At 43.6% G+C, this 22,767-nt stretch overlaps 1 protein-coding gene across 1 annotated transcript in view; it reads left to right on the top strand.

Moving 5' to 3' along the window:
* Positions 1–276: 276 nt before the first annotated feature.
* Positions 277–22,767, top strand: part of FBLN2 (fibulin 2) — a gene marked incomplete at its 5' end in the record, with an annotated part of 74,948 nt that continues 52,457 nt past the window's right edge. Inside the window, one exon of the mRNA XM_084269497.1 lies at positions 277–1,657. Within this exon, the coding sequence (XP_084125623.1) occupies positions 277–1,657 (1,381 nt within the window). The remainder of the gene's footprint in view (positions 1,658–22,767) is intronic.

Below are 22,767 nucleotides of genomic sequence, written 5' to 3'. Positions count from 1 at the left end.
TTCTTTTTCAAAATGGGTGTGGGGGGAAGCATGCAACTCCAAACTTGGTGCCTACAATGCTTGGAAGACATTATGATTAATTTCGTACTTAGGTTTCCAGATGTTGGATTATGTCCCAACTTTTAAAGACCTCTAATGTTTAACAGGATATGTGCTGAGTACAGTCTTTAACAGAGTTTTCTTTCATAACTCTAGGGTCTATGAGAAAAGGTAACTCGGGAAAGCACTGCAGATTTGGAGCTGAATCTACAGCCTTCTAGGGAAAAAAGCCATTAAATGTGCAAGTTTGGACTGGAACTGTATTTGTTTGGGAAGACTATGGATAGGTACCAGAGCTGGCAGCTGAGCTGTTTGAATGCCATCCTCCTTGTGCTGCTGTGGACCAGCATTTCCAGTGCGCAGAGGGACTGCACAGGTGCTGAGTGCCAGCCCCTGGACAACTGCATCGAGGACGTGCTGGAGCCAGGAGAGTGCTGTGCCACATGTCTGCAGCACGGCTGCACGTGCGAAGGCTACCAGTACTATGACTGCGTCAACGTGGGCTTTATCAATGGCAAAGTACCCGAAGGGCAGTCTTACTTTGTGGACTTTGGAAGTACTGAGTGCTCGTGCCCCAAGGGAGGAGGCAAGATCAGCTGCCAGTTCATGCTGTGTCCAGAGCTGCCCCCAAACTGCATCGATGCCGTGGTGCCAGCTGACGGGTGTCCTCAGTGTGGGAGAATAGGTTGCCTCCATGAGGGCCAGAAGTATGTAGCGGGACACACCTTCCACATGCCCCCCTGCAAGGTTTGCCATTGCCCAAATGCTGGTGGTGAGCTGATGTGCTACCAGCTTCCAGACTGTAACACCTTCGCCTTAAACACTGCAAGTCCGATAGATGCTGAAGATAATGAACCAGAGAGACACTACGATGATCCGTACAGCTACGACCAGGAGGCTCCAGAAGGAGACAACACTCAGGTGGAGTCTCCAAAAAAGTACAGGAGTTACTCGTCCCACCTAGAGCAGGAGAGCATCAGCCAAGAGCAAGGTGAGGATTATGACTACCTACCAGCCAGCATCGCTCCTTCAGCTTTGGCTCCAGCTGATCCGTACACTGAGGAAACAGCTGTGCCACTCAACACACCAGTGCCTAAGGTCCCCTCTGAGGTTCGCAGTGCTACAGAAAGAAGTGAGCGAAAGAGGGTGCCCCGCACCACGGCAGCATCCCTGCAGCAAGTGACACGTAGGGAAGCACCAGTAACCACCAGTGCTCCTCCAGAGCACACAACGGCCACCACTGAGACACCCAAGCACCCAGAGGAGTTGGAGAAGAGACCAAAGGGGAAGCATGGGGACAAAGAGAGGCATGAACAAGAAAAAGCCCCCCATTCTAAAATGAAAAAGCATGCCAGAAAAGAAGACCCAGGGAACACCATGCATCTGGGCTTGAAAGAGGGGAATTTAACAGAGCCAAGTTGGTCAAAATCTTCCCATGAAACACACGAGGGGAATGATTTCCCCAAGGTAAAGTTCAGTGCAACGACCTCTCCTCCTGTTGCTCTAAAGGAAGACCGTAGTCAGTCATCCCAAAAGCAGTCACAGACACTTTATCGTTACCAACCCGAGGAGGATGGGGACCCCAATTCTATTCACGCTAACCCCAGGTTACCAGAAGGTAAGAACTACTTCCAGCCTAGATGTGTAGAGAGCATCTACTCATAGAAATGTTGATGCATATCCACTGTTCTCTTCTTACCACTCCATGTGAGCGTGAAATCAAGCAAACCTCCAGTTACTTTCATCCCTTTTGAAAGATGGTTTGTATTTCATTTGGCATAATCAATTCCATTTCACTATTGCCTGCCTTGCTTTAACTTTGCAGGCTGTCAATGGTGTTTTCTGGTAGTTTATTTCAGATGATGATTTGTTAAAATCTGACCATTTCCTTCCATTGCTTGCTTTTAATTTCTAATGTGATGTTAAAGAAAAGTCTTTTCTCTACACAAAAGGATTTAATTAGTTATCTGCTTGGATCTTCCAGTTACCAACTGAATGTAATCACATTTGTAGCTTTTGTCTTTTGCTGGGAAGGAAGTGAAACAGTTGTGCTTCTACTACGAAAATATTTACAGCACTTGTTGTAATATTTATCCTATGGTTGAAAGGCTGTCTAAGCTCGTTAGTACAAGAACTTGATAGATACACTCAAATACCCGCGAGGACTAGTAGGGAGAAAAAGGACTGCATCTTTCTTTGTGTTTTTTGGGGGCTGGAAGTTTATGATGTTTATGATCAACTGTGGCAAGCGTACGTATTTCCTCTCTGCCTCTGGATTCCTCTTGACATCTGCAATGAATGTTGATTATATGCTTTATGCAATGCTCATTACTGTAATGAATGCAAACTTCATCGCTATAAATTAGCATATGTACAGCTCCTATTTCCAATTCATTTTTCATCAAATCAGAAGTAATATCTCCTTTTTCAAGACGTGGCACAAAATGTTCTCATGAGATTCAGATGTATCACACTTGCAGTCTAAGTAGTGACTACTGATTACTCCCTAGACAGTGATATTTCTTCCTGGGTTATCTAGATAGCCCTTAAACATCTTGAGCTGCCTAGTCCATCCACTTGAGAAGTTTGAGTGAGATAGGAGGAGGGCAGATTTGGAGCTGAGAGAGCCCACAAAGAGCACCTCATGACTGCCTATCAAGCAAAAGATGTATAAGGAACATGAATTTGGAAATGGCAGCCTTTTGCTCTCACTTCCATGTATGATTTTACTGTAAATGTTGACCTCACAATTAGCCATAGCAGCTATAAACTCGACTTCTTGATTTCACCAAATCAATACCCTAGAAACCAGTCTTAGCTGGGAATCTCACTGCGTGGTAGGAGTTCACCAGGCAACAACATCTGAATGCAGTGCCTTGAAATGAGAAAACATGAGTGAGTGCACATACCATCCCGGAGGATGCCATTAGGAGATGTAGACTTTCAGAACAGGTGTAATAGACAGTTAATGTGCTCGAAGCCTTACTTCTATGCTACCATTTCTTCACGAATGCTTGTTGTATTTTGCTGCTAGCTCCTTTTGTTATGTGACCAGTGAATCAAACAGGGGCAACTTGTTCACTATCGTAGGGAAATAGTGAACCGATTCCAGCCTTCCAGTTTGTGTAACCCAAATAAAAGGATCTGTCCACAACACCTTCATTTGGTCTGTGCAAATGAAGTGGCAAACAGCGCCAGTCTACCTGGTGCACTGAGTTCACCTGTAGCCAGATTTTATGCTGCTCAGAAGTACCATGCAGCTTAAGTGCAAAGCTCTTCCCTTCTGTTTCTTGTAGGCTGCAACGAAATCGGATCTGAGCTGTGCATCAAGGTTCTGTGTGGGTCTGAGTTAGGACTAACACATCATAACCTATTTTCTGATGTAATTTAAAAATGCATCTATTTAAAAATAAATTGCCTTTTTTTCTTTTCCCTCACAAAAAGAAAAGATAGGTGGACTCTCCTGAAATCTGAAATACTACATGACAGCCTGTTGGGGTGAAAGTATCTAGGCGGCAGAGCTAACTGCTACATTTTAGTCTCCTTGGGTGATTTCTAGTCTGTGATTCTTGGGAAGTGCTGGCTGAGACAGGTCTGGTTGGGGACTGGATTAGGTTGGCACACCTGTTGGAAGAGCAAAATGTGATGGATGTCATGTCAGGCAGGAATTGTCTACCCTACAGGAGCAGGCTGGGAAATCACTGGATGCCATTTTTGCCTTAGCTGATACATATATATGTTACCTTTAAATGTTGTAGAAGTAGAAATAAAAACAAATAGTGGTTGGGAGCACAGCACACTCTGGATGTAGACAGAGCAGTTCTGAGGCTGCTGGTTCTCTGGTGCACGGAATTGCTGTACATCCTGACAGTGAGCACCAGTGTCACTGCACCACGTGCATCACCCCACAGACACTGCCAAGGGGGGCTGGCCAGGTGGCCTCTGCCCACCGACAGCTCCACCATTCCCATTAGGAATAGTCGATGGAAGCAGATCTGTAGCAGCTGTAAAGGAACTACAGAGTCTTCTCCAGAAATCAGGAATCTCCCTTGACATGGCTAGCACCAGTGCTAAGCACGGGGACTGCTGTATTTTCACTTGTTTTGTTGTTGTTTTAATTGGTGCGTTTGTGACTTATGTGAGTAGATCCATATGTTTTGAGTAATACAACACATACATCTTCTGTCTCTTCGGTGACTCCTGAGCCAGCAATAGTGGGTGAGGGAAGATATTTGTCAGACTTGAAAGAAAAATTAATTTTGCCTTCAGATATAGAATGAAAACATAAATTTTGTATGTGTATTTCTAACTATTAAGTGTCAAAATGTACCAGAATTGCCAAGTAACTACTTTTTTTCCCATCAGGAAGCAGCAGCATGATGTAAACTGCATCAATCCTCTCATTTCTGAACCTGTGAGGTTGTTTTGCTTTTTCCTAAAGGGGCTGCTGCTCTTGCAGCGGGATGGTGCTGCACCTCTGGGTGCAGCTGGGCCCATGGACAGCCCCAATATGGGGTTTAGGTCCTGCCCAGAACTTTGGGGTGCAATGTGAGCCAGTCCTCATGCAGAACTGGAGTCTCTCATGTCCCAAATGCATAGGCTCTCCCAAGCCACCAGCTGCACCCTGCCCATGGGGTCCTGAAAGCAGCCAGCATGGATTTTTTCTGACTGGCTCTCAGCAGGGTGCTGTGGGGTGCAGAGGGTGTTGCCAGCAGCTCAGGGAGGGGTGCTTTGGGCACTGTGAATGCTGTGTGAAGGCAGAGTGTCTGCAGTGCGCAGAGGAGCTGCGTGCGGACGGAGGGGTTGGAAGTGGCTGTGCCTTTCCAGCAGTGGCTGTCTTGGAGAGGAGGGTTGGCTTAGGGGATTGTTTGGGGGTTTTGCACTTAATTAAGTTTCCCTGGTTTCCTCATCAGGCTGTGTATGGTGATGGATTTTCTTTATTTTAGATTTTCCTTCCCTGGAATCATAAATATGTTATTAACATTTCATCTTAATTGCTAAATTTATTTAGGTTCCCGAGTCAGTGAGAAATATATTTTTGTGATTATTGAGACATTCCATGTTATTTTTTTAGTGTTTTTTTTTTTTCTCCAGAGTTTATAAAAGTATGGGAGGCTTCATCACTTCATAGCAACATTTGCTGCCGCTAACAACTCAGCCCGACTTAGATGGTTATTGCATTTGTTCTTCCTATTAGCTGTATCCTGGCACAAGAACTCAGCCGTGGTTGGATCCCTGAAGCCTTTGGTTAAAAACTTGGCTTCATTACTTATATTTTATGTATCTCACTTTGGTTTTATATGTAGTTGAGTTTTCATCTCCCAAATCTCTGATGCCTCATCTGTAATCTAATGGTGGAAACGATGTGGAGTACTTTGGTGCTCAGGAAAGGTTAATTTTGTATTTTGATTCTTTTTCTCCTTTTGCACTTCGTTTTTCATCTGTGTTTCAGTGTGCCTGTGAGGCTGGCACACACTGCTTCCCTTCTCGTTGGTCCCTGGCGAGGCTGCCCTGGGGTATGTGCAGAGCTCTGGCTGTCTGGGGACCGAAATAACTCTGCATCTAGAAAGCTGCTCTTGTTAGATGCAAGCATATACAATGAGATGTAATAGTGTCCTGTGTTTCACATCAGCCAGATGAGATGGTCTATTTAGGGCCTTACTCCAGTGAATTGCCATTTGTTTTAGGAATTTCCCCCCACCCCCACCTCCTTTTTTGGCTGCTCTGAGCTTTACTGGACCAGCCTGTTTTGCTGAATATCTGGGTGCTGTGTGAGTCCTCACCAGTGCCTCTCTGGGGCAGCAGCAGCAGCACTCACAGCCCCCAAAGAGGTTGTGGGTGCTGCTGCGGTGACAGAAATGGGTGCCATTACAAACCCGCTGGTAAAATGGTGACGGTGGGGAGCCAGTTTCTCCAGTTGCAAGCTGGGAAGCGCAGCTCCCGCTCTGCTGGGCTGCATGAGCCAGGCAGATGCTTTCCTGTGTAATCCAACGGTGGTGGCTGCTGTGCAGGGGTCTTGGCACACTCTGCTCTGTGCCAGCCCGTAACACTCCCTGCTCTGGAAACGTTGGCCTTTTCCTCTGTGTGAGTGCATTTGACGTAGATCCTGAATACAGACCAAAGAGCAGCTTTCTTCAGCAACATACAGACCTATTGAAGTTTCTGTGGCAAATGCTAATTACTTCATTCCTAAAGGAACTGTAAGTATAAAGTAGAGGTAATTACTCAGCTGCGAAAGTATAAATTAAGTACTTTCACCAAGGGAAGGGATGAGGTTGATGGAGACTATTCACTTCATGCTGTCTCTTTCCAAACATTGATCTTATCCTGTCACTGCAAGAGCAACAGAGGGAGTTTTTATTTCTTTATTACCTATTTCCTCATCCTAAAAATGCCCTGATCAGGGGAGGGTTGAATAAAACATCTTTAAAAATATTCCTGTCAAGTTTTGTTATGATTTCCCCACTTTTTTCCATTTCCCTGTGCTCTGCCAGTAGAGTGCTATTTCTTGGGTGAATGTAGCTCAGGTAGCAAACAGCCTTGTTGAGAATGTTTAATGATTTGCATTCTAGTTTTGGCAGGCTGAATAACAATTTGTGTCTAGCTGGAACCATCACGTTTCAGAATGGAGGTATTTTTCCACTTAAACTCATCCATAACTGGTGATTTTTTTTATCATGGTCATTTCTGGAGATAAGGATAATGGCTCTCCCAACTGAAGTAAATATTTGCAAGCCAAGATCAGCTGATGTGAGAGTGGAGTTTATTGCGTGTGAATCCTGACCGGGTAGCAGGTACTGTGCAGTGCTCATGTGTGTTCTAGGGATGCAGTTAAGATTTCAACTCTCCCAAATACTGCATGTCTTCTGATATTGGGGCTGGTGTGAAAAAGATGGCCTTGAATTTCTCAAACAAGAACAGGCAGGAAACGACATGCATAAAGAATACCTGCAGGGAGGGTTTCCAGGGGTACACTGACCCTTCATCTCTCCCACTACCACCCTAAAATGCCCCGGGAGGCACAATATTGGTGATGGTGCTTCAGAAACACCAACTTTATTTGCAGTTACTTTGTATTTTTGCTTAATTCTACGTGGTCTACATTGCCCCCATTCTGTGCAACAGGAAAAATCATCAGCTCTGAGCTCTTAAGCTAGGATAATTGAGGTGTAGGAATAAACCTCAGGAGAATGAGGTGTGGGGGGAAGAAGCCTCCAGGCCAGTAAGTGCAAATCAGCCTGAATTCCAGCCCCAGGCGACAGAGTTCAGCTGTCTCTTTGTGCTGAGTAAAATTATAGAGGAAGGTGGTGTGAATGGCTATAAAGCAGGCTGAGATACTTACAGAAGGAAGACAACTGAAATTGAATTAAGAAGCATTTTTAAGAGAGAACCACAAAACAGGTGTAGCTGTTCTGCCAGAAATGGCGTCCACACCTCACTAGGTAGCTGGGTGCAGGTTAGAAGGAAAGAAAAAAGTGCAACAGTTTCTTTCTTAGTTAAAAAATACCATGTTTGGTATATGGGGCTGATACTCTCAGGGCTTCTAGTGCACAGCCTCCTTGCTCATCCTTCCCTTGCTCACCTCAGTGCAGCACCTGAGGCTGGCGGGGGCTGCCACCTCCTCCTCGCCAGCTCTGCTGACCCAGCTGGTGGTGAAGCAGGTTGTGCAGGGACCTCTTGGACCGGCTGGTAGATTTGGGCTGTTGGGCCACTTCCAACTGGCCCTGCTGAGTGGACCTGTCATGTCAAGTTTGTGCTTGAGCGAAGCATTGAGGATGAAGTATGGCTAGGTCTGTCCTTCTCCACACAAGATTTGGAAGGAAACCTGCTGAAGATGCAGTAGTCACCACTGTTGTGTTTCCTTGTCTTTTTATTTCTCTTCCTTCCAGTATCTAAAGGCACAAGTATAGGCTGAGGTTGGAGAGCAAGAAGGGAACCATATGTACTGGGTTTAACAAAACCCATAATTTCAAGTGTGTGTGTGTGCACTAAACACTGCTTGTGGCATGAATTTGTGCACAAAGGGTGTGAGGGAAACCAAAGCCTGCCCCAATGACATGGAGGAGTGCATTCAGACTAATTGATTGCAGGCTCTGAAACAAGCGGTTGCCATAGGTTTCAGTTCTCCCTGCTGGACTGCCAGATGTGGCCGGGCTTTCTGTTCCCAACGCCCTTGGTTTCAGTGGATGCAGCATTAGGCCTGTATCAAGTGCTTTGAAAAGTCCTACTTGAGGAATTTGAGCACAGATCAGAAGGATCATAACCTGCCAGCCTGGGCATGTAGGCAGCGGCTGAATTATGAGTATCCAGACTTGCCCTACCCAGGGGCATACTTTTGGGGTCAGTTGCTGTTTTGGTGTTTATGTGTAGATGATCTCTCTGGACATGTTGCTGCATGACTGCTGCTGTTTATGTTTTGGGAGCTGCTGTGGGACAGACCACTGCTACTGGTTTTCCAGCTTCAGAATTCTTCTCAGAGCTGCGGGCTCTGAATTTGGAATGTTATTCTTTCTTTGCAAGGATACCCCATGGTGAGCCCAAGCCCTCCTCACTACAGACTTTCTGCCATTCACCATATGCATTTCCTCACTAAAATGGAGATACTAACCAAAGGTCATGAGCTCCTGGTTAGCAATACTTTCATGTCAGGCTTTTATGGTGCTGTTTTGGTCCTTAACAAAATACTTAAAGGACTTTAAGTGGCAGATGTATATTGAATGAGGAGCTTATAATCTTTAGTTAGAGAAAATAGTTTAGAGGATCTTTTTTTAAAGACATGAAGATCTGTGAAGACATGAAGATCTGTGAAGACCTGATATGGAGGATGCCAAGCTTCAGAACCATGCTTTGATAAAAAACAGCTGCATAACCTACCATAGTCAGATGTATGCAGATTTGTAACTGCTTAAGCAACGTGCAGACATGCTCAGGTCTTGAGGTCTTTTCTTTTTAAACCCCAGTACCTACCAATCTAGGAATCAGAGCTATTGGAGAAGGTAGATCTCTCTCTTCCTGAGTTGCCCATAAAATGAATGTTACAGCCCCTCACTTCAGTGAGAGCTTATGACCAGGGCTCGCTAGGGACTGCGACAAGCAGGTGCAAGTGGGACAAACGTCTATGTTCCTTCAGGCCTTGCTAGTCTTGCCTTCATTAAATGCACTCTGAAGAGTAAGGTCTTTATCCCAGCATCTGGTGCAATGATGTGGTGCAGTCAGATTTCCCATCCATTTTATACACTGAGGTCTTTTTGCTGCAGCACAAGGACTATTACTCATGCAGTTGGCTGGAGCAGGTTTTTTTTTATAAGGAAATTCATTGTGTTAAGTGTTGGCACCAAGGGGAGGTGCAGAGAATGTTTGGAGAAAATGTGAAACAGGATGAAACATTGACGCCTGGCTGGGGAATGTACCGCGGCTGTATCGGTGTCCCATCCTGCCCTGGAGCAGCACAGCACTGCTGGTGCTGGCAGTAGCCCAGAAGGCAATGTCTGTGAGGGACAGGTTTTCCACACTGATACTAAACACAGATTAGAGTTTTCAGATATCCTTAACTGCATGGGGTTTAGTAAAGAACTTATATGTTTATATTAGTTTAAATCTTGTCTGTTGAAATTAAAACTTCAACTGGAGTTGAGCACCTAACTTAGAATGGCATCAAAATATTTTTGGAAACCCATCCCATCTGCCTCTCTTGCAGAGGTAAGCATCGCTGTTTGTGAAAAGTCTGTGGGTTGTTTGATCTCAATTCTGAACTGAAAACATCCTGGAGACAAGCTATTGAAATAAGATAGGAGTTTTCTTGTACAAATTAATTAACCGCTTGAAAAGACAAGGCTGTTGGGCTCCCCAGGTTTCTCGGGGGGCGGCATTTCCTGGTTACTTATAGTGTGTATCTGAGAGTGGGGGGGGTTTGCATGCATGTTTAATACTTCTTCAGAAAACAGAATTTAAATGAGTCTTCTTTGCAGTAGTGTTTGTAGTATTCTAATCGATCACTGAGGAATTAAAAATGAGCCTGAATGTAGCTCCTTGTTAGAGAAATATAAGTAGTAATTTCTGATCCAATTTTTGTGAGACAATAACCTTTTGAACAGTTTCAAATATGTAGGCCAAATAAATGTAGCTTTCTAGCATATGCTTACTCATGGAAGGATTTGTAATTTCATTACCCTGGGCCTCACAGTGAGCAGTATCTCTTACCTCTCAGGGATTCTTAGGTAACAAGCCAGCAGTAATTGGAATTTTACAAAGATCCCCTTATGTGTGGGCAGGTTTTATGTTTTACTGACTATTCCCAGTCTGGCTGTGCTCTCCCTGAGATGACCAATTCTCTTCCAAAGCCACCAAGAAGTCCTGAACTGCCATCCCAAAGTGTCTGTGGTGTTGGCTCTGGGCCAAAGTTTGAGGAGGGTATAGGGGAATAAAGGGATTGTGCTATTTTTAGGACCAGCAAACCTCTGCTGCCTGATTTCCCATTCCTGCCTTTCCCTGGGGGTGAGGGACCTGCAGTGCCCCCCGGAGCCACTTGCGTTTGCTCAGACACTACACATGGAGAGGCTGGGAGCTCACCATGCACACTGCAGTGTAAGCAGCGACCTTACATTGCCCCTGGCTCTGCAGTGGTTGCTGCTGGGTGGAATTTCTGGGTTTTCCTCCATCGCTGGGACCATCGCACTGATGGTCAAGGAGTACCTTGGTGGGAGCAGTTGCTAACATGGGTGCTTCATCAGACAGCCTGGAGAGTAAGGGGGTCTCAGGCTAAGGAGGAATACCTGGACAGTGTGTTGAGGCTTCCTTGCCTGCAGCTACCCAAGCACAGCTGCCCTGCCTGCTCCTCTCCAGTCTGGTCATGCTGGGTGCTGTTCTGGCTGCAACTTATTCGATGTCTTCATATACCAAAAAAAGCAGCAATTTAGAAAAACACATGAAACAATAACTCCTCCTCCCTTGTTACTTCTCTCTCCTTACTATGAGTGCTGGTTGGTTTTGTGTTTCTTTGGTGAACCATAGGGATGCTGATTGCATTTAAAAGGGCTCAGAGTTGTTTGACAGTAGTTTTGAATTACCAAGTACCAAAAGAAACGTTTATGGCTCCAACTCTGAGTTTAAAACCTGTTAACAGTATGAACAGTTGCATGAAAGGGGAGGATTTGCATCAGTAACTTTTAAAAGATGTTGTGAAAGTTGATGCTCTTGTGAACTGCTGCTCTGTTGCATCTTAAAAACCATCAAATGAAACCTTGTAGCCCTACTGTTACTGTTCATAGGGCAAGTTATTGCTGGCATCTCCAGTGGTGATCCAGCACTTGCATCTCTGTACTGCACTGGTTTGTATAGTGTTGTGTGCCTTTCCACTAAGGCTATTTGAATTGGGCATGTGGTTATGTCTCAAGGATAAGTAAGACAACTGTTTGGGATAAGCTCTATTTTGTATGAGGTCACTATGTAGGCATTTTATTTCAAGAAGAATTTGCATATTCTCTCCTGTGTTAGTCTTCTGTGCTGCCTTCCCTGATTATTTTTTGGCCATTACTGGACCTCACTGTGGATTTTTTTCCCTCCTTGTTTGCTGTGTGTCTCTTCTTCCTCTTCCCATTGAGGAGCAAAACTTCTGTGGCTTGGGAGCTGAGTAAATGTGTCCTTTCTTTTGAAGTCAGCACTCTGGGGCATGATGACAGCTGCAGGTTGGAGGTGGTGTGGCAGCTCCTGGCTGCTGCAGTGGCTGTGTGTGGCTGCAGCCCAGCCCAGGGGCTTCACATCCTGGTGCTGGCCACGAGACACTGGGGACCAGTACAGGAACTCTGTTGGGAGTGCTGCAGGATAGAAATGGAGGAAGATGTGCCTTGAGTGCTGTTAGGGAACTGAGGAGGGTAACAAACTCCAAATAAACTGAAAAGGCACGGAAGTGGTCAGAACAGGATCATCAGTGAGCACTATTGAAAAGGGACAGAAGAGCACAGCATGGGAAAACCTAGCATTTGCCATGGATATCATACATAGCCCAAAGAATTTCAAGATCATTTTATGCAATATGTCACTGAGGTGCTTTTGGTATATTTTTTGTGAGTAATCTGCTCAATAGCACTGTGTGAGGGCTGCAGTCTGGCACTGTGCTGTAATAGCACTCACCTCCTCCTTACATTCATTGTGAGCAACAACATCAGCTGCTTTTGGAGCAGGGGAGCTGGAGTTTGACTGGAGCTGGCTCTCGTGCAGGGAGCAGAATTGAGAAGAAAATGAATGAGCTCTTGCAACAAGAACATCTGGCTATACTTCAGCTTCCTTTTCTTTTCACCTCTCACTATTTATATGTTAGTTTCTGTCTGAGTTTTGAAAGACATTGTGTTTGCTACTTACTGGAATAATTTTCTGAGCACAAGTTAAATTGATTAATATTATAGAGTATATATCTTGTATGAAACGAAGCATCAAAAGTGCTTGTATTTGTATTCTGATTGAGACATCCTACAGGGACTGAGGAAAGAATTGTATTTTGCTGCCAGTGGTTTGTAACATAGAATTTATTATACTTAATACCAAACCTACTGTGTGCCAATAGCACGTGGCAAAAGGAATTCCAGAAATACAAACGGCTTCAGTGGGGAACAGGATTTCCTGAAAAGCAAATACTGAAATGAAAAGCATGTCATCTCCCCCAGCTAGCTCAGCAGTGAAAGCAGATAGCCCTGTGTGCCTGATGCAAGGGTTGTGTTTTGGGAGGATGGGTTCTGTAGAAGTCTCATGTTTAAAATTGTCTAGTTTGTCATTAAAATAGTGAAGTTCATTACTAAAAACATACCTTTCTAATAAAAATGGAGCTTACTATATATATAATGTTCATTTCTTATGACTCTTTCCATAAGGTTAAAGAGCTCTTTTTTATTGAGCGAGCAGAATGGGAAACTTTCAGATAGATTAATGGTGTTTACAGAGTCTTTTTGCTTGGTGCTTTTTAATAATGATTCTGAGAAATCACTAGGAGGAGGGCTTTTAGATAAGAGTATTAGGTCAATCCATTATCTCCTTGGTGGCATGGAAAGCCTTACACCCACCCACCAGCTCTGCCAAGGGCTATCGGTATTTGACGACCAAGCTTTCAGTTGATGGCTTCTTCTCTAATGCTCAAGTAGACCCAATTGTAATTCTTCAGCTCCCTCTATAAAACATCTTGTTTATGGCCTATAAGCAGCTGAAGATTAGTGTAGTTCTCCCTCTTATCCAAGAATTCTTTCTCTGCAATGTGCATTAATTTTCCTTGTGTTGGAATTGCCTTGCATGAAAGTAGTACTACTTTTCATTTCCAGATTCCAAACGGCAGCACTCCAGCCAAATGATTTCGTAAGAGATTTACTCTGAGGAGCTGTTTTCATTGACGATAACATACACTGAAGTAATGTCTGTATATTAATGATAAAATTTCTGCTTTTACTGGTGCTGGGTCAAAGTTGATACGTGTTATCTCATGGCACTGAAATCAAAAGAAAAGTATAGCAAACCTCAGTGATGAGTAGGTTTTACATTAGGAGGCTACATAAATGTTTAATTTCAATCAACTTGGATTGACTACGGTCACAAGCATATTGTGGTTTTGCTTGTATCTTTAAGTGAGGTGGAGGCTTATTAAATCCTTCTGCAGTGGTCTCAGAAGTTTGGGTTGTTGCATTAAACTAATGACTGCATTTTATTTATGTTCTTGAAATAGGAACTTTTGCCTTGCTCGGCCTGTAGCCCTGGCAGAAATCTTCCTGGGAGTGTGAGCCCTTTGTACTTGGCCCTGGGGACAAGAGGAGCAGATTTGTACTGTGGGACCAGGGAGGAACTATTGTGGGACCGGCAGGGACTTGCTGCTTTGGCATTAGGTGAAAACTAACCAGTTCAGATGAAAAAAAGAGTTACACTACTGGTTTTCTTATGCTTGATGAGTTAAAGCAGCCACTTGAAATGAATAGGAGCTTTTGGAGTCAACCAGTTACATTTGCTTTTCAGTGTGAATAATTTGGTATGCTGACAAATTCTGGTATGTGGCAGAGAGGCCAGTTTAGGCTTACTGTTTCTGCTCACACTCCTGTGCTAAGGTTAAATGAGTTTTAACACTTTGGGGCTGAACCTAAGCATTCTTTAACCCTCAGGCCTGGTCCCCATTCTCACTTTGATGAGTGCTGACCTTGCAGAATGGCAGTGCAGTCTGGCAGAGCAGGCAGCTCACGCGTAAGGACATGTCAATGACTTCAGAGGTGGAATGCTTCAGCATCACTGCTGTTTGCCTGCACGCCTTTAAACCATGGGATCTGACCTTTATTAGGGAATGGTATGGTGAACAGCTTTGCACAGTCTTGAAGTGTGACCCTGGTATTTCAGAGAGATTGCTCACTGGTTTTCAGCATTTAAATGGAGTCAGTAATGTTTCTGGAAAAAAAGACTTTGAAGGGCAAATCCTGTCCTGTCAATGTCACATTAAGCCCATTAGTTCCAGTAACGTATACACTCATTTCAGCTGTATTGTAACATAGCAGGAAGTAATAAGAAGGTAAAGAGCAACTGCTAAGTATTCAAAAATCTAGAGATTAAATTCTGTCTCTAAGAAAGAACTCCTTGCCCATCACACGAACGTACAATTGCTCTGATTCACAGGGCTTGCTTTGCAGTCACAAAAAACTTTGTTATGTTTTTCAGTTAGACTCAAATTCCTCTCCCAGATCTTACAGTGCATTTATAGTAAACGAATACCCCATAAAACGTGCAATCATTATACAAATATGTTATTATAGCCATTTGTCTTTATGTTTGTAAATTCCATAAATTCAGTGTCTGGGTAATGGATGTTCATGGAGATGGAGTCAATAGCACTGTCTGAATCCACGGCATGACGTGGTGCTGAGGGTCATGAATGAACACCTCTTCCCATCCCTGGCAGGAAAGGGCTTGATGTCTACTGATCTGGCACCACGAACCATGTTCCTTCAGAAAAGACAAGCTGGTGTTGATCGATGAATACTGTTCCCCCATCTGTGTCGGTTTAACGGAACTGAGGTTCACACTGCTGTCAAATCCAGCACAGAGAAGCCCAGATTCCCCCAGGGAGTTAATCACGCACCTGAGCACAAGTATCTGGATTATGGTCATTCTTCTAAATGAACGTAACTCTGTCTTTCAGAGAGACCAATTAGTTAATTTATTACTCTATAAACCCAGAGTAATTGCACTTCAGTAGTATGAGAAATGTCCTTGTGTACTGCCCTCACACTAGGTCAGAACAGTGCTGTTCTTGGAGCAAGTCTTGCCTTACTTGGGTGCAGTTGCAACACAGGTAGGTCCTGCTACTAGTGAAAAAATCTTCACAGTGCTTTCATAGTTTATATTCTTTAATGGCAAGAAACAGGAATGTATAAATGCTGAGAGATTAGGGAATAAATCCATTTCCTGGATGGCAGGAGGACCACGCTGCTGAAATGGTGATTGATTCTTCTCTCAAAGATGAACTGGAGAGGTTTTCTAAACCAACTTGTTTGTTTTGGCTGGCTGTTTGCTGCCACCTTGCTGAGATTTTTCTTTTGCTAGTTGAATCTGTGCCAGACTCTTCGGAATCTGAAATTGCCAAAGCTGATGACAAATGAGAGAGAGCAAACATTGGTGCAGTGGAGGGAGGATGCAAGTTAGCAACGGGTGATAAGAGGACCAGTATCTCTGGCATCAGAGCCTGCGGCAGACTCAGTACAGTGGGTATGTGTTGTCCTATCTGTGCATTCTCCCCCCTGGAATGGAAAGCATATTATTTGCTTTCATAAACTGACTCCTCCTCTGCTGCTTTTGTAACACTAATGGTACAGCACAGGTTGTTCAGCAGTGCCTCTCCTGGGACTGAAAGGTAAAGTTCAGGCTTTATATATGCCCTGTCTTGATCTAATTATAAGAAAATGGTACATGTGGACTCCTGTGGACCAGTTTCAGGGCTTGTCTGTGTGTACAGTTGGCAAAGAGTAAGGAGACTGCTCTACCCTTGTGCACAGATAAATTCTACAGTGTAGAATTTAAAGTTGGTGTTCATTACAGAGGTCTCACACAGAGAGCATACAGGATGAAGGCATAAATGCAGCCAGTGCTGTGTGTGACTATTGGGTACCAAATGCCTTAAAACCAGGTGCAAAGTAATTTCCAGCTGTGTGCTGGGGAGCTGTGTGGTAAGACTGGAAAATATTTTTATCTTGCTTGCCCTCTTCTTATTCCCTGCTAGTAAGACTTGGTCACAAACATTCAAATTGCTGAGCAACTTTTAACCACTTGTGTATATATGTAAAAGCCCCACCTCAGTGTGACACTAAAATACTTCCTAACATGCTTTCTGAATGAATCTGTCAGGCAGGGGAGAGTTCAGCTCTGCAGTGGTGATGGCCATCGCCACGATTTATGTAGCTGAAACCAGAAGTTCTATAAGCAGGAGTTTATAAGTGATGAAATTATTCCACAAGTTTGCATGGTGCTCTAGGAGTGCTTCATCTGTATAGACAGATGGAAAATTTGTTTCTGTCTCTTAAACATGTAGTGCTGCTGAGAGCCCCACAGATTCAGCAGCAGGAGATTAAGCCATATTGTAAGGTGTCCCAAGTGATACACGGAGCCTTTGCTTGGGGAGCTGAGTTGAGCCCCAGAGCCTGGAAAATCCTCAAAGTAATGCAAAATAGGTCCCGATTTGCAAAACCAACACAATATAGCAAATGCATTTCGAAATGTACCTTGATAGCAAGAAATGTGCACAGGCTTCACCTGGTTTCATATTCAACTACAACATTTCTTGCAGCTCACACTTGCCTGGCTTTTTCTTCCCTAACTGCCAGTAATGCAAATTGATTGTTTTAACAAATTTCTGCTGTTTGTGGCAAGTCTTGTTCAGAACAAGAAAGACTGCAAATCTAGTCTGTGGTGAAGTTGCTTGTCAAGTTTTGTGCTGCACATGCGTGTACAAGAGCCCAATAAACACTTTACAGTATGGAAATGTATGTCTTGGACATCACTTAGAAAATTAAGGACAGAGTGCCAAATCCTACACCATGTTTCAAAATAATCTGATGTTTGAGGTTATTCATAAGGGTCCATCTCCCGGAGTCATGTGGCTGCCCAAAACCATCATTTTTCATTTAAGAGATTTTTAAAAAAAGTGCAAGTGGGCGAGCTGCAGAGTCTTCCTTAGAGAGATAAATTTCAAGTGTTTAAAAACAAACAAACCAACCCATTCCCCAGCATGCAGATAGATAGCAAATGACAAGAACTCAAACGTGTGTGGTACTGGCCCCTGGCACAGTCCTTCCCCAGCTACCCTGCTCCATGGGCCGAGTGGGATGTAGGAACAACACCATGGAGGGGTGAATGACTGTGGGCCTGGGGGGAGATGTCTGTGCAGGCACCTCTCTGCGTGCACCTGGAGCATGAGCGTAGGAAGGTCCCTGCAGCAAGGAGGAACCCAAGATGTGCCAGGCAAATGTGGAATATGAGGGCCGAATGAAGGCAATTCTCTCACTTAGACCCAGAAACCACTGAAGATGGAAAGCAGACCCCTCCTGAGATTTCAGTGAGGGAAGGGAGATTAGCAGACAGGTATGTCCTACTTTGTTACACGCTGTGAGCTGTTAGAGGAGTGGGCGATGGGGTGGGCTTAGCATTTTTTTCTATTTTACGTTCAAGCTGGAGGCGGGTAAATAGGAACGGTTTAAAATAGTATCATAGTTGCCATAGATACTTGTCTAAATGGAAAATACAAGTCTGGACCAAGCTTTTAGTCTGCCCACCAAAGCAGAACTTGGACCTGAGTGATGAAACCTGAGTGGGTTTGAGGAATCATGCCGAAGGTTGCTTTGCCACAGTCAGTGATTCAGCTGCACCGCAGAGGATGTGAATGTGTGACATCACTGAGCAGCTCCAGCAAGGGTTCACATGGGCCTGGAGATTCTGGGAAGGGAAAAATCCTTCATGCTTCAAATGTTTCCCTCCTTTCTTTGCCCCAGGAGGTCTGTAGAGCTCAGAAAAGTGCCACGGAACGTTGCTTTCTTGGGACTGGGTTTGATTTGTATTTTTTATATGTTACTGTGCAGCAAAGCAGCAGCAAATTTAAAGTAGTTCAGATGGATAAAAGCATCCTAATAAGGTAAATTCAGTTTGCTTGTCCCAAGAATGTGTGGCAAATGTGTGCCTAATTACAGATAAGGCAACTAAACCTTTCATCTTCTTTCAGTGAAGAAGAATCTGCAATAAAGTGGAAAATCTTTTCATGAAATGTATGAAGGTCTTTTCAAGGATTTGGTTATCACAAATGGGCCCCACTTAGGGGAACTGGAAATGTTTCACCCTGTGTTCCTGCTTTGTGGGTGGCATTGGATTTATTGGGGCAATTTCAGCTGCCACTGGAAATCCCTCACTTTGAGATAAAAATCTGTTCTACCTTTGGAGCTTTCTAGTTTAATCTGTCTGTTTTTAGATGGGGAGGGCAAAGCAGAACTGGCCTGGTGAAGATGATGGAGATGTACAGAATACATCAGTTGAGTCTGGCCTGAAAAACGCATGCTTAGCATCGTGTCGTATTTCCTCTCCAATTTCTTGCTCGGTAGGTGGTAGAGAATTAGTGCTTAATTACTTGCAGGCTGTGGACAACAACCAGCCCCCTTAAACTGTTTACATTTCTGGATAAGGCTGGAGCTGAATGTCTTTGTGGTTCAGCCTTTCTCAAAATCTATGGAAGACTTTATAGTGCTTGTTTATCTTTTATACCATATACTGGGATAAATGTTTGTTCCCAAAGAGCTTTTATCTATAAAAAAAAAATCCCATTCATCTATGTCTATATCACATTATGTATGGTAAATCCGATTTGTACCATTCAGCTTCCCAGCTTGTGAAAAGACACAGTCTGTCGTTCAAGAGGCTTGTGCAATTGTGGGAGTTCATAACTGAGCAGAAAATCAGATCCAAGTCTTAAAGGTGGAGCTGGAATTTTAGACTTGCTTGGATGCAAGGAATTACATCTAGCAAACATCGCTTGAATAAAACATTAATTTCCCATTAAAAAACATTATGTTGCTCTGATAATTGTTCCTGTTTTGAGTAATCCTCATTTCCTGCATATCTCTGGTGACTCATCGCAGCAGAGATCTCATCCGTTCTGCTTTGCAGATGCTCTCAAGCTGTCTATTCCTGATCTGACTCAGCTCCTTTATCATCAGCATCTTCTCTCGTTCCTGTTGTGCTGTGAAAATGTATGCCTTGCTAAGGGCTTCATTCTCCTTCCATCTTAAAAATGACTGGCACTGCTGCCTACACTTTCACATTTAACCCAAGTTTTAAGAAAGTTGTAGGTTAAAAAAACATTTGACGTTTTCAGGTTGTCACAGGTCTTGAATCTGCAGCTGAGGAACCCAGATTGTAAAAATGTATGTGTCTCAGTCCTTCTCTCTCTATAATGGGAACAAAGCTGTCTTCCACTGAGAATTTCTGTGAGTGCTTTGCCAGTGTAATACATTCCCAATGTGATCTATGCATCCTATAACTTCAATTAAACTTTACTTCTAGGGGTTAGAAGAGACAGGTGGTGCCCGGGTCTGTATGGAGCTCTGCGTGGCAGCTATTGCTTTGTAACAAGGTTTGTGGTTCTGTTACTTGTTTATAGGTAAATCAAAAGTTTTAAGAAAGGTAATTGGCAGAGGGTGTGCTGAGCACCAAATCCCCAAGATTCAAAGAAACCCATGTGTGCTGTAGGACTTGGAGGGTACAATACTCAAAGTGTTAGGTGTCTTCATGCAGAATGTTCTAGCACATTGAAATTTGGAGCCTTCAGAGCTGTGGTACAGCTGCAGGCAAGTCTCACATGACATTTGCATTGCAAGTATGACACTTCTGTCAGCTTTGAGGTGTACAGCAGAACCTTTAATGACTCTCACTTGGCAATTTGGGCTAAAGGAGTGGAAGTTGCTGGTGCTGTAAGGTTATAACTCCTGTTAGAATTACCTGGCTGCAAAAATGCATTTAGGACTTAGCACTGTTGTTAGTTTAAGGCTACGATAAATTTTTGATCCTGAAGCAACACCAAAAGTTTCTGCCAGGCATCCTGTGGGTGATGGGCAAGTATGCAAGGAGGAAGTGAAGGCCTCTTGCACAGATGAGTCTCTCCTTCCTCTGCCAGTATGTCCTCTACATGTTGTTCTGGGTTACTGGTCGAAGCTTCACTCTCCAACCCATTGGTAGCACTGAGTTGTACAGGTAGGTTTTCTCTTTCTTTTTAAAATCACTCTCATCCTCTGATGCATGAAACAGAACCTGTTGTTTAATACAGAGTGAATAAATAATTTGTTGTGCCTTCTGGCTTTTGTTGCCTAGTTCTGCACTCCAAATTGGCACTGCCATTGCGTGACTTGGAGTTACCCTCTTGCCACTTGTAAGGCAAGTTGTACATGCCATTCATGACAGCAGATCATCTCTACTTTCCATCAACTCTTCCACTCTTTGTACTAGTGGCACTTATTGAAGCTGCTTAGGTCATATCTGGGTAAAGGTTTTTCTTTCCATACTGAAAACAGGACCTAGTATTAAAAGTTGCATGCAGACAATAGCTTTCACTCAATGACTGATGATGGAGAGAGGAGTTTTGGGATGGTGCCATGCTTCATATGGTTCTTTAGATATATCTGTCATTTGAGGTGGTTACCTCAGCTGTCAGTCTGTTAAGATTACATAAAGTTTTAAAATTATCTTCTCTTTGTATGGCCAAAAAATGATTCAGTCCTCTTGCGCATTGTATTACCTCAAGCTCTTGGTATTTATTACGCATGCAGTCAAGGAATTAAGTCTGAGGCTTGAAAAGATTTATTTAGTAGCATTTAATAGCTATCTGTTTGCTAGTAATTTGGTTCAATAGAATGAGAAATTTATTTTTGAATTGTCTTTTAATGAGCAGATAAGCGGGTTTCTCTATCACTCTCAAATTTTGGGTTGTCACTTCAGGGATGTGTTTTTATAAATGGAAATTGTTATCTCTTGGATAGGTAGCAGGCTGTGTTGGTAGTTTCTGTTGGTTTTAATGGAGCTTAATTTTAAATACCCCCATGAGCTATAAGAAGAAGAAACTTTCTATTTTACTTTAGAGATTTCTTTTACTGTATATTTGATAATTGATGGAATTGGTGCAGCCAGAATGAACCTGAAGAATTCCTGACTCCATGAATATCTGTATGTTATTTTTGTCATTTGCAAAAAGAGTCATGTATGAAAATTTAAACATACCTTTCATTTGAAGGAGTTACATTTATTGTAAGGATTGTGAATTTATACGTCACTGGACCTGTACTTAGGACTTGAGCAATAGAGTCTGTGGTCCAAGAAAGCATCTTGCACAGCAGAGCTCCAGTGCAAATCCACCTGCAGCTTCACTAGTGAAGTGTCACCACATCACGATCAAAGAGAGCACTTGAGGGAGTATAAGAAGTATGAAATAAGTAAATAAGGTGCTGCCTTGCTAGGAGGCATGAAAGTTTTGTGGCTGTATCGCATCTGTGCCCAAGTAAAGAAGGATTTATGAAGGGTTGGCTCCACTGATGTGCAGGGGTGACTCTGCCTGGGCTTCTCTCTGAGGGGAGAGGAAAGGATGGCTTTGGGGCATGATGATACCTGTCTTTGGAAGGGTGGAGGCAAATAGAGATGCTTCTGATGAGATAAGGATTTCTGTGACTGAAACAGACAATGAGCAGCCTGGCATGGCTGTATGGGATATAAAAATAGCTTTAGTTAACTAATGAATGAGCAGTGATTTAACTTAATGCTGCTGAAACCATTCATATGTGCAGCTGAATAATTCTGAAAGGAACTGAATTGTATTGCAAGTGGTGAATTCAGTGCCTAAGCCCTCTGTGCCTCAGCCTGCCAAGCTGTAAATCAGTGTCTGACACTTGCAGGTTCTGCTGCAGATCCAGAGGATATCATCTCCATTCTGGCTGAACCAGTTCTGTTCCATCATTCCTCTCATCAAAGCTTGGAAACCGCTCTGGGGGCATTGCAAAGTCTAGCAAAGCTGGTTTTCCTCTTCCAGTCTCTGAACTGAAAGTGTGTGTGTGTGAGAAGGTGTGGATCTAACAATTTTTAAAAGATCAAAGCCTATTTTGCACTTAAACGTAGTGCTGGCCTAAATACTGGTTGTACAAGCTGAGTCTTGGGAGGATAGACATTCCAAAAACTCCTCCAGAGGATCTGTGTATGTATGCAGCAAGGTCCTGCCTGGCACAGAGCTGGTCCTGCCTGGGGCACCGTGGCTGGGCTGCCTCTCGCTGCCTGGGCCAGGCAGTCTCACAGCATTTGCAGAGACTTGACATCTTTGATACCACTATCTTTCTGTCAGGTTCAGCTGGAAGTCTGGCTAACAACTTTAAAACAATACAATACTGGAAATTGTTAGAGGGTCGTGTAATGTGCAGTTCTGTGGGACATTTCTTTATGATGTGAGGTATGAAAGTGAAAAAGCCAAAAGACCTGAGGGGAATCTGCATGCTGTTCCCATAACTGCATTTAGGGGTTTTTCTTTAGCATTTTCTAATCAGAAATTTCAGTCACTGCTGCTGAAGCCTGGAGACATTAGGCTGAAGGAGTGATGAGTATCCAGGAGGTCAGCACAGGGGTTATGTGGATTGCTGGCACTTTAGTATGGTGAAGTATAAGGTCATTCACTGGGGTTTTTGGCTCAAAAAAGACAAAGAAAAA

Source organism: Gallinula chloropus, assembly GCF_964237585.1.
Source record: "Gallinula chloropus genome assembly, chromosome: 12".
NCBI lineage: Eukaryota > Metazoa > Chordata > Aves > Gruiformes > Rallidae > Gallinula > Gallinula chloropus.
The sequence above is the reverse complement of the archived record's forward strand: the minus strand, read 5'-3'. Positions and strand labels throughout refer to the sequence as shown.